At 35.1% G+C, this 12,558-nt stretch overlaps 1 protein-coding gene across 4 annotated transcripts in view; it reads right to left on the bottom strand.

Moving 5' to 3' along the window:
• Phka1 (phosphorylase kinase regulatory subunit alpha 1) overlaps nucleotides 1-12,558 on the bottom strand; it is a 110,850-nt gene that overhangs the window by 50,058 nt on the left and 48,234 nt on the right. For all 4 annotated transcript variants that reach the window (XM_026414032.2, XM_026414031.2, XM_026414034.2 and 1 more), the window contains exons 14-16: nucleotides 10,418-10,552; nucleotides 3,369-3,478; nucleotides 1,901-2,045 (exon numbers count right to left, since the gene is read on the bottom strand). In XM_026414032.2, coding sequence (XP_026269817.2) covers nucleotides 1,901-2,045; nucleotides 3,369-3,478; nucleotides 10,418-10,552 — 390 coding nt within the window. The remainder of the gene's footprint in view (nucleotides 1-1,900; nucleotides 2,046-3,368; nucleotides 3,479-10,417; nucleotides 10,553-12,558) is intronic.

Below are 12,558 nucleotides of genomic sequence, written 5' to 3' on the forward strand. Positions count from 1 at the left end.
CTAAACATCACTTTGATCATGTCACTCCCTACTGAAAACCTTTTGATGGTTGACATAGTCTGATCCTACTTAACTTCTCCAGTTTTGTTTATAATTATCCTCCAGTATGCAAAATCCATTCTATTAAGGTTAGTCTCTTCATTGGCCTCACAAGTCAAGCTCATTCCTGCCTTCAGGCTGCACTCATGGTATTTCCCCCCTCAAAGTACCCTTTCTTCATGCCTCCTCCTATATTTATATGAACAATTCCAAAAACCTGCTTAAGTCTCACCTCAGTTGAGAATTTTTTTTTTATAATCTGATATCCTTCACTGTGAAATACTAACTTATTGATTGATTTCTGTTATTTTTATGTATTAATTTTGCCCCTCCAATTAGACTTTCTACTTTCTAAAGACAATTCTGGGAACAAAGTAGTTATTAAATGGGTACTTGTTAATTACCCTAATTAAATAAAGAGAAAAAGAAGAAAGACTACTCTACTTTCTCAACTCCTATGATTCTGAAGCACTTTTAAGATGTGACTAAAATTCCTGACAGTCTATCTGGATTTTAAATGACTTATGGTACAATATTCTTCTTTAGTGAAAAGGAACTCTATGTACTTTGGCAATATAAACAAACCTTTGGAAGCAACAACAGAAGCACAGAAAGAAAGCAGTGGCTTCAGTATTGGCTCTAGTCTTCCAGGAACTGAGAGAACAATAAAGCCTTTCACCCAGTTTCAACTAAGCAATGGCAGGAAGCCCAGCCAAAAGAGAAAAAAAATACACCAAAAGCCTTTTCACTTTTTCTCTGCTAAATTTTACTGTTTCCACCAGTCAGGCTTTGGAAGGAGAAGCCTGGGAATTTTTCTATAAAATATTGTTCCACTGGAATAAGATAGATGCAGAATGTAGTATTACTGTTTTGTTGTTTGTTTTTCTGTAGAACTGGCAATTTAACCTAGGGGTTGACTGCCACTGAGCTACACCCAGGTCCCTTTTTATTTTAATTTTGAGGCAGGGTCTTACTAAGTCACCAAGGCTGTCTTTGAACTTGAAATCCTCCTGCCTCAGTTTCCTAAGACACTGGGATTACAGGTGTGTACCACCACACCCAACTGATATTACTGTCTCTAAAAAGAATGTGTATCTATAAAGCCCTAATTTAAAAATCACTATCAATAAATAGAAGGAAGACCAATAGAATAGAGGAGAGGAAACAGGGAGGGGGGAGAGGAGATGAGGGAAAGAGAAAGTATTGTGGACCAAAGTGAAACAAATTATATTCCATGCGTGTATGATTATGTTAAAATGAACCCCAATATTATGTATAACTATAATGCACTAATCAAAACATTTTAAAAAGTACTGCATGAATATGGCTTCTATAAATTGACTTAGAAATAAATTATCTAAAGTAGCCCCCAACCAAGGTATTCTCTGGTACATTTTTAAAAATCATGGCTCTTAAATCATTTTAAATATTCTGTGTATTTGTTTTATACTTATTGTGTCTTAGCTTTCTAAAACATATGTCCCCAATTCTTAGAAAACAAAAGAGGAGCTAATGAAAACTGCTGAAAGAATAAAATCATAAGAAGTAGCTAGCTCTCCATTACATCTAGGATATTGAAGGACTAAATATCAGACATATTTTTATTTTTTTTTTTTTAAGAGAGAGTGAGAGAGGAGAGAGAGAGAGAGAGAGAGAGAGAGAGAGAGAGAGAGAGAGAGAATTTTTTTTTAATATTTATTTTTTAGTTCTCGGCGGACACAACATCTTTGTTGGTATGTGGTGCTGAGGATCGAACCCGGGCCGCACGCATGCCAGGCGAGCGCGCTACCGCTGAGCCACATCTCCAGCCCCAGACATATTTTTAAAAGTACACTCATTCCTTGGCTCTTAGAGCCCTTACCAAGCATGGTGTGTGAGATGGGGAAGGTGATGGTGGGCTGGCCTGTCATCCTCCAGCGGCTACAGAGGTAGGAAAGATCTGTTCTGAGCATTTCCACTATCATCTTGTTGTCCAGAGCCAGGTAGAACTGTTGCTGGTCTATAAACTGAGGGAAAAAAATAATACTTCAGAACAATTTGGTCTCGTAACTATGAAATAATATTTTAAAAATACATATTCAGAAGGCTATATGTCATTGAAGCAATGATATTCCCAAATTTAATGCCTAATAAGTCCCGAACAAAGTATGTGGTGGTCAATCAGCAAATACAAGTTTCTTTTTTTTTAAAGAAAGAGGAGAGGGAGGGAGGGAGGGAGGGAGGGAGGGAGGGAGAGAGAGAGAGAGAGAGAGAGAGAGAGAGAGAGGGAGAGGGAGAGAGAGAGAGGGAATTTTTTTTAATATTTATTTTTCAGTTCTCAGCAGACACAACATCTTTGTATGTGGTGCACCGCACGCATGCCAGGCGAGCGCGCTACCACTTGAGCCACATCCCCAGCCCAGTTTCTGACACTTTTAAAGTGCTCCTGTTTAGAAAGTTTTTTCAAATATATATTTTTATTTAAACCTATAACCACCTGAAAAGTGTTTTTCTTTCTTTAATAAATACAAAATAAAGCCAAGAAACAATATATGGAATAGCAAAGTCATATGGCTAGCAAATCACAAATTCAGAAACAGTGCAGGATCCTCTACTTTTGTGTCTGTATGCATCTCAGCTATACTATTTCACAAGATGAGAAATGGGAAGTCTATACTTTCCAGAAAAATTTTCTCCTCCCCAGACATGCAACTAGGGCTTACTATTGTGATGTAGTTAATAAACATCATGCTAACAATATATATATATATACTCACAGCTTAACAATATTGATATTTTTGTTTAGAAGATTAAAATTTCCATGCACATAAAAAGATCCCTCCCCCAAATAAAGGAAACACATTAATTTAGTAGCTGAATAAAAAACATTGTATTTTATTTATAAAGGACAAATACAACCTTATTTTAACTTTTAAAAATAAGGGGAACTTTGCAAGTAACCTTTGTAAAATCCTGCAACACCCAGGACTACTCTTGGTAATCACAATCACTTGGATCACTTGGCATAACCATGGTGCAAGTTTGATTTAGTTAAACTCAACAAATATTTATCAAGCAATTTAATATATGCAAGGCCTTGTGGAACTCTTTTGATACTTATCCCAGTTCCAGTAAATACTTTATTTCTGCAATGTTTGTTTCTTTTTCAACATTTTATTAGTTGTTGATGAACCTTTATTTTATTTATTTATTTACATGTTGTGCTGAGAATTGAACCCAGTGCCTCAGGTGCTGGGCCAGCACTCTACAACTGAAGCACAACCCCATATCCATTGTTTCTTTCTTAATTTCTATTCATCTCAATGCACATTCCCACTTATTTCACCCACCTGGGGAGTGAAAGTAAAGATAGTTTTCCGAATGTCATAGAGTTTTGAAGTTCCGAGTACTCCCATGAGTCTATAGGGTCGTCCGCTGAGTTTCATTCTACTGTTGCATCCTGACATAAAATTAAGAAATGGTCAAGATATTTCAGTGCACAAATTAAAGCAGCAAGCCTGTTTAAAAACACACATCTTTGAGTTGAAGATGTCTTCCTTTTACAATTTAGCATTCTGAAATCAAAATTAATCTCATAATTGATGTTTATGTCAAATATATTCAAATTTCTTTAGTCCTCCAAAAGGCTGTCATTAAATCAATACTTCTTACAAAGAGGAAATTATTAAATTTTTCATGCAGATTTTCCTGTATAACACAGGATAATACTATACACATTACTCTTAAATTTCTTTCCCCCAAAATACATAGTGAATATATTGTCATGTCAGTACTGACAAAATTTCCAATACTTTTTTATTTTTTGAACTTTTTTTTTTGAGTCTTTGATATTTGCCCTTACTTTATCCTAAGTACTATACTACAAAAATATGCTACAGTTTAGAGTTCATTTATTCTTTGGAGGCCAGTATCAAAGAATTGTCAATGTCTTGATCATATTCCAGGGCCTGCTCAGTAAATCACACAATTTACCTGAATGTGGTTTTGCAACTAGATTTAGCCACTTCTCCCTTCTTTTTCATTACAGTAAAGTATACATAGCATAAAATTTATAATTTTAATAATTTTTGTTGAACTGGGGATCAAAAGCAGGGGATCTCTACCCCTGAGCTACATCTCCAGCCTTCTTTTATCTTTATTTTAAGACAGGGTCTTACTAAATTGCTAACATTGGCCTCAACTTCCCATGCAGATGGGATTATACACAAGCACCACTGCACCCAGCCCATTTTAATATTTAAATGTACAATTCAGTGGCATTAAATATATTAACATAATTGTTAACTAACTTCCATCTCTAGAACTTTTCATCTTCCCAAACTGAAATTCTATACCCATTAAACAGTAACTTCTCATGTCCTCTTCCTCCCAAGCTCTGAGAACTACCATTCTACCATGTGTTCATGAATTTCAATATTCTAGGTTTGTAATTGCCTGATTTGACTTAGCATAATGTCCTCAAGGTTCATCTATGTTATAGCACATGCCAGAATTTCCTTCCTTCTTCATTCCATGTATATACCACATTTTGTTTATCTATCTATCTACTGATGGACATGGAAATATAAAACAATGGTTTTAATTTCTCTAAATCCACACCAACACTCATTGTTTTTTTTTTTAGCAAGTCATCATAATGGGTATGTATCTCATTGTGGTTTTGATTTATATTTGTCTAATGATTAGTGTTGTTGAGCATTTTTTATTTCCTTATTGGCCATTTCTATGTCTTTTTTTTTTTAAGAAATGTCTATTCGGGCTGGGGATGTGGCTCAAGCGGTAGCGTGCTCGCCTGGCATGCGTGCAGCCCGGGTTCGATCCTCAGCACCACATACCAACAAGGATGTTGTGTCCGCCGAGAACTAAAATAAATAAATAAATAAATTCTCTCTCTCTCTCTCTCTCTCTCTCTCTCTCTCTCTCTCTCTCTCTCTCTCTCTCTCCCCTCTCATCTCTCTTTAAAAAAAAAAAAAAGAAATGTCTATTCAAGTTCTTTGTTGATTTTTAAAAATCTGGTTGTTATTGTTGAATTGTAGTTCTTCTTAACTTTCTTAACATTTTTGGATAAATTCCCTTATCAGATATATGATTTATAAATATTTTCTCTTATTTTGTTGATTGCCTTTTCACTTTGTTGATGGTTTCCTTTGAGCCACAAAAGTTTTATTTTGATGAAGTTCAATTTCTCTATTCTTCTTTTGTTGACTATGCTTTCAGTATCATATTCATCTAAGAAATTCCTGCTAAATTGAATGTCAAGAAGCATTTCTCCTGTTTCTTCTAAGAATATCATAGTTTTGGGTTTTACATTTGGTCTTTAATACATTTTGAGTTAATTGTACATGGTGTTAGGTTGGGATCTAACTTAATTCTTTTCAAGTGGAATGTAGTTTTCCCAGAACCATTTGTTGAAAAGACTGTCCTTTCTCCATTAAATGATCTTGGCACCCTCGTTGAAAATAATCTGATCATTTAGGCAAAGGTTTATTTATGTGCTCTCTATTCTATTCCATTGTTCTGTATGTCTGTCTGTATGCTAATACTACATTGTTTTGATTACTGTAGCATGGTAGTATGTTTTGAAGTTAAGAAGCACCAAGTCCTTCAATTTCTTCTTGTTCAAAATGGTCTTGGCCATTTTGGGGGTCCCTTGAGTTTCCATATGAAATTTTTTGGGGGGTACCTTGGATTAAACCCAGGGACGCTTAACCACTAAGCCACATCCCCAGACTTTCTAAAAATAGTTTATTAGAGACAAGGTCTCACTGAGTTGCTTAGGGCCTTACTAAGTTGCTGAGGCTGGCTTTGAACTCACAATCCTCCTGCCTCAGCCTCCTGAGCTGCTGGTCCACATGAATTTTAGTATGAATTTTTCTATTTTTGCAAAAAAAAAAAATCTCGTGGCCCTTTTATTTTGGCTTTTTTTTTTTGTACTGGGGATGGAACCCAGAGGTACTTTACCACTGAGATACATCTCCAGCCCTTTTCATTTTTTAAAATTTGAGATAGGGTCTTAGTAAGTTGCTTAGGACCTCACTAAATTGCAGAGGCTGGCCTTGAACTTGGATCCTCCTGCCTCAGCTTTAAGCTGCTGGCACTATAGGCTTGTATGATCACACTCAGCTTCTTCTTGTGGCCTTTTAATAGGTATTATATTCAATCTGTTGATAAGTTTGGGTTGTACTGATATCTTAACAATGTTACATGTTCAAATCTATAAATATGAGATGTCTTTCCATTTATTTCTGTATTCTTTAATTTTTTTTCATCAAGGTCTTGTCATTTTCAGTGTACAGATCTTTTACTTCTTTAGTTAATATTTATTTAAAATATTTTATTCTTTTTGACACTATTGTAAATGGAAGTGTTTTCTTAATTTCCCATTTGAATTGTTTATTGTTAATGTATAGACATGACTTGTGTTGATTTTTGTCTTATAACTACTAAGTTTATTAGTTCAATCAATATTTTTGTGTATATGAAAACTTTCAAGTTTTCTTCATATAAGATCACAGATGAATAGAGATCATTTTAATTCTTCCTTGATTATTTGGATGTGATTTATTTATTTTTCTTGCCTACTTGCTCAAACTGGACCTTTGAATACTATATAGAATAGAAATCTATTTTGTCTGTTTTGACTGTATTTTTTTTTAACTTTTATTCACTTGGTTTACTGGTATGTCTTCTTATACTTTTTCAATGTTAAATACAATGTAAAAAGAATTGTAGGGGCTGGGATGAAGCTCAGTGGCAAAGCATCTGCCTTGCATTTGCAAAGCCCTGGGTTCAATTTCTGGATGGTATTATTTTTCTCCACAGACAACTTACTTTATTTTGGCAGTCAGATCATCTCAAGCAGATTACCTTAGTCTAATCAGGGGTTCAAAAGGTTTTGTTTAAGGCTTTGTGTTTAAGACCTTCTAAGAATTGGTCTATTTGTGATTTTTCCTTACCCCAGTGTACTGCCCTCTCCTCAAAGCTTTCACCCAGAATCCAGAGGTGTTCATCCCAGTCCCTTCCACATAAGACGATCATGAATTGCAATTTTCCTCCCTTCCATAAACTCTCTGCATATTTTCTTGGCTCCTTATTTCAGTCTTAAACAAAGCTTAAGAATTAGTATATGCCTAAAAGGGAAATTGCACGAGGAATGGTAAATTTATTTCTTTGAGGTCGACAGTTTTGGCTTCTCAAATCCTGGCTTTCATAATTATGCTCTGAAGCTTTCTTCACCTTTATTTTTAAAATTCAGACATTGTATTAATTCTCAGTAAGAGGATTAACCCAATACAAGCTATTTCATTATAGCTGGAAGCTGAAAGTCTCCTTTTACTTGTGGCATACTGTATTATAATTCTACCATTCTTGTTCATACATAATATGTTCCTTTTAATTTTTCTGTCAAACAAATTGTGCTATAAAGAACACTTCTAGGGCTGGGGATGTGGCTCAAGCGGTAGCACGCTCGCCTGGCATGCGTGCGGCCCGGGTTCGATCCTCAGCACCACATACAAACAAAGATGTTGTGTCCGCCAAAAACTAAAAAATAAACATTAAAAATTCTCTCTCTCTCTCTCTAAAAAAAAAAAAGAACACTTCTATAAATGTCATGTAGGATAGATTCCTAGAAGTAAGGATTGTTGACTAAAGGTAGCTATATTAAACTATTTTATAGTTAATGCTAATCTGCCTCTGATTTGTACTACTACCAAGAATGTTGGGAATGTCCATGCTGCCACACAGTCATTATAACTGGATATTACCAATGTTAACTTTTATAAAACTGATGGCAACAAATAATAGTGTTTTTTTGTTTTATTTTAAATTTTCCAAATCATTAGTGAGATTGAAGCTGTGATAACTTTAAAAATCTTTAAAAATATAAGTACTAGGAAAGGAGAAACAGTGATTGAGAGATAAAATGTAAGATCAGGAGGATAAACAAATACACACAGAGTAAATGAAAGTCATGGCATTTATAAATATTGTATATGTGAACTATTCAATAAATAGTGCTGTAATAAATGGTTAATTATTTTTTGGGGGGGTACCAGGCATTGAACAAGTTAAAACTCTAGCCTAAGAGTTAAATGTAAAATTGTAATCAAACCATAACTAAGAGAAAATGTAGTGAAAATGTAGCTGACTTAGTGAGAAGCTGATCTCTAAGTGTAAAAGGAAAGAAAGAAAACAAAAAGAAGAAAATTTTAATACATAAAAACATAAAATTTTATATTTCAAAAGCAAACACAAAATTAAAAGGCAAATGATAAAAGAACAAAATACAGTGATAACATGTGGAAGACAGTGTCTGCATCTCTAGTATGTACATGTATTTGTGTGTGTGTTCCTATATATATAAAATGCATAGAAATCAGAAACTGACAGTTGTACAGTAGAAAAAAGCCAAAAGAATATAAATAGACAATTTTCAAAATAAATCAAAAAAAGACTAATTTATGAAAACATGTTAATCCACCATAGGTCCAGAAATTTAAAGAAATTATGCTAACACAAGTAGGAAACTGGAGTACAGGTACTTCCCAAAATGTTAACAGGGTTTGTCATATATTGTTATATTGTAAAAACAGAAGGCAAAATCTATTTTTATGTCAAAATTTTTCTAAAAGCAAGTGTGCTTTATTTTATAAAAGCATATTGGAATCAGGTAAGGTGACACATGCCTGTAATCCGAATAGCTTGGGAGGCTGAAGCAGGAGGATTGTGAGTTCAAAGCCAGCCTCACCATCATAGCAAGGCCCTAAGCAACTCAGCAAGATCCTATCTCTAAATATATATATATATATATGGATGGGGATGTAGTTCAGTGGTTAAGCACCCCTGGGTTCAATCCCCAGTACTCCCCCCACTAAAAAAAAACTTATTGGAAACTAGTACACCAAAATAAAACAGCAACTTCCTTAGAGTAGTGTAATAATAAGTGGAATAAGTGGTTTTTATCTCTTTCCTTTGTGCTTTTCTCCAGTTTTTTCCCCAGTTTCCAGATGTACATATCATTTCTCTATTCCCCAGTTTCCAGATGTACATATCATCTGGAAATTAGATAGCTTACAACTTATGAAAATGAACAGAACCAGAATACCATATCTATTCTGATGAAACTAGGAGATACATTCGTAATTCTAGAAGGAGTGGAAAATATATCTGATAAAATCGATGTATTTGAATTTAAAGATTTGCAAAAAAAGGCAAGAAAATAAAAGGAAAGTAACAAACTAGGAAATATATATGTTACAAATCTCACTGATATTTGGGCTGGGAATGTAGCTCAGTGGTAGAGTGTTTGTTTTTCATGTGGGAGGTCCTAGGTTCAATCCCTAGCTCCACAATAGATCAACAAACAAACAATCTCAATGTTCAAAATGAGTATTATGGGGCTAAAACCAAAATCAAGGTTTTACCAGGGCTGATTCCTTTTGGAGATTCTAGGGAAAAAACCATTCCTTGCCTCTTCCAACTTCTAAAGGATGTGGGAATGTACATGTATTTATCTTTGGGTTATAGCCTTATCACACTAATCTCTTGCTCTGTAGTCACATCTCATACTTCTGTAGTCTGATAGCCCTCTGAATGTGTCTTATAAGGACATTGTGATTACACTTAAGGTTCAACTGAGTAATCCAGAATAATATTTCCATCTGGAGCTGTTTAATTTAATTATGCCTGCAAAGTTCCTTTTGCCATATTAGGTAATGTACATAGGTCCTAGGGATCAGTACCTGGATATCTTTGAGGGTCATTCTGTAGTCTTCCACAAATGTAGTTTAGAAATTTTTATATCCTTTTTATTGGTGCTAGACATTGGACATATTAGATATTCACTCTGCTACTGAGGTATCCCCCTAACTTCCATATATTTTAAAAACTAACAATATAGTAGTTTATTGAATTTGAAAAGTAAGTCACTATGTTTAATATTTAAATTAAATAAAAATAAGTACCAATAAAAAGTAAGTATCAGATTAGGGAATTTTAAAAATATTATCAACTAGTTCATTACATAACAAAGTATAAAAGACCTAAAAATAATTTTCTTAGTTATTCTTCTTATGAAATTCATATGTATTTGAAACAGAAATATAGATACCAGGAAAGAGAACAGGTTAATTGAATACACACTTGGAATAAAGATATAATGTTGTCTGAAAGCAGTCATGCCCTACATACCAAAGGATATCTAAAATTATCACACCTGCTCAAAAAAGAATTAGAAACTCGGACTCCAGATACTTTAAATTCTTCCTCAGATCCAGTTTAATAAAGCAGTACAAGGTCAAGATTGGAAAAAAAACAGAAGGAAATAAGCCTGTATTGAGTAATGCTTTGGTTCTGGCAGGTTGGTCAATATCCTTACCTAGACTGGAATAAATATGGCTGAGAATACGAGCTGGTTGTACTCTGATGGGGTACACCTCAGCAATGGTCTCCACATCAATTCCGTTGTCCTTCAAAATGGCCTTGATTTCTTCTGTTTCAGCGAGAATGGAGACTATAGAAAAGAAAGATGAGATCAATAGACAGTTTCATTTCAATAGGAATGTAAAAATCCCCATGGCACATAATTTCTTTTGGAGGTAAAAAAAGGAAGGAGAGTAAATTAACAGTTATGGAGGAAATAGGTGAAGCAGGTATCATCCTAGGTACTTTAGCAATATTACCTAAATAGGAAAGGGAAAAGATGACTAGAGTATTAGATTGTGCTTTTTGGCTAACTACCCAAGTGCTTAGAGAACGACACACTTTGTATTCAAATGGGAAAAATTCATCATGGGGGTTTTTCTTTATAGCTTTGGTAAAAATTGATTCCCCACACTACCCACACTCTTTTGTATCAGTACACTTAAGGTCAGAGCCAGGAATGTGAGGGTTATAAAGAACATCCTGATAACAAGTTTTCCTATAGCTATAGAATGAAAGAAAGCTATATGAATTGGGGATAAAGACTTAGTCATCAACATACAGGAGGTATTATAGTTGTGGATTTGTGGGAGGAGGGGTTAGTAATGATAGCAATGACATTTCTCTAGACCCAGAGCCTGCCAAGCCTGGAAAATTCCCTTTTTTTTCCATTAACACCAATGTCCCTGAAGTAGTAAGCCTATCCACAAGGCAAGAGGCCAGGTCAACTCCCTGATTCTTCCCAACTTGAAGTGAAGTGAAGCTTCAGCTGGCTTGAAACATGCCCTCTTCTTCTGCTCCCCTAGTACTGTTAGATGTGTTCCACTTAGTTCACAGGGGAAAAACATACCAGTTGGTGAATTCCAGCTTAATAATATTTTCTTTTGAGCTTTGGGCAAATGCCTGGTAAACAAAATGCTACTTTGTTTTCCTTTGCCATTATCCTTTGTGTATTTTTGTATCTTGGCAACCTCATGCTAATAGGTTGCTGAGATCTGGGCTAGGATATGTAGGACATGGTGATTAAAGAGTCCCTTGAACATAACATCATCTTGATCACTTCTAAATGGAAAACATAAAAATGAAAGAGAAACATGTACAGAGGAAAATGATAACAGCTAATAACAGTCTAGGAAAATACATGTATTCAAATATTTGTTCATTAAAAAATACTTACTAACTACCTAAATGAATGAGGTGTGGAGCTGGTGATATAGCTCAGTTGGTAGAGTGCTTGCCTAACATGCACAAGGCCCTGGGTTCAATCCCTAGCACCAGAGAGAGAGAGAGAGAGAGAGAGAGAGAGAGAGAGATGACATGGGAGGATATATAGAGAAGAGGACCCAGAATATAAACTTGAGAGATTCTGACATATATAAAGAATGGAAGGATAGAAAATCCTGGGATGGTTGGGCATGATGGCATACAGCTGTAATTCCAGCTACTTGGGAGCCTGAGGCAGGAGGATTATGAGTTCAAAGCCAGCCTCAGCAAAAGTGAGGTGCTAAGCAACTCAGTGAGATCCTGTCTCTAAATAAAATACAAAATATGGCTGGGGATGTGGCTCAGTGGTTAAACACCCCTGGGTTCAATACATGGTACCAAGGAAGGAAGGAAGGAAGGAAGGAAGGAAGGAAGTAAAGTCTGGAGTGGGGGATTCTCATCTCATGGCTTGTATTTTCTCAGTGGCATAGCAGGTAAGGTCATCTTCTGAAAATGAGGGAAGAAGTAAGGAGGTGAAAAAGGGGAAAAGTTTGGAATAGGAAGAAGCTGAGAGACAGGAACAAATATTAAGAGTAAGAAGATCAGTACCCTGATGACAGACTCAAGAATGCCAATAGTTAAAGGGCAAGTATAGGAGCAGGAAAACTTGAATGGACAGAAAAGCACTTAATATAGCTTAAAGAAAATCCAAGAGACCATGACATCATAGAAGAGATGAAAATCCAGCATTTCCAGAAATACAAATAATAAATGAAACTGGAAGATCCATTAAGATATGGATTAAAAATATTCCCAAAATTGGCAACACAAAGGTCACTGGTATCTTAAGCAAGAACATGTTCAGAATAAACTAGTCTATAAAGTACTGCAGAA

This window comes from Urocitellus parryii, chromosome X (assembly GCF_045843805.1).
Source record: "Urocitellus parryii isolate mUroPar1 chromosome X, mUroPar1.hap1, whole genome shotgun sequence".
NCBI lineage: Eukaryota > Metazoa > Chordata > Mammalia > Rodentia > Sciuridae > Urocitellus > Urocitellus parryii.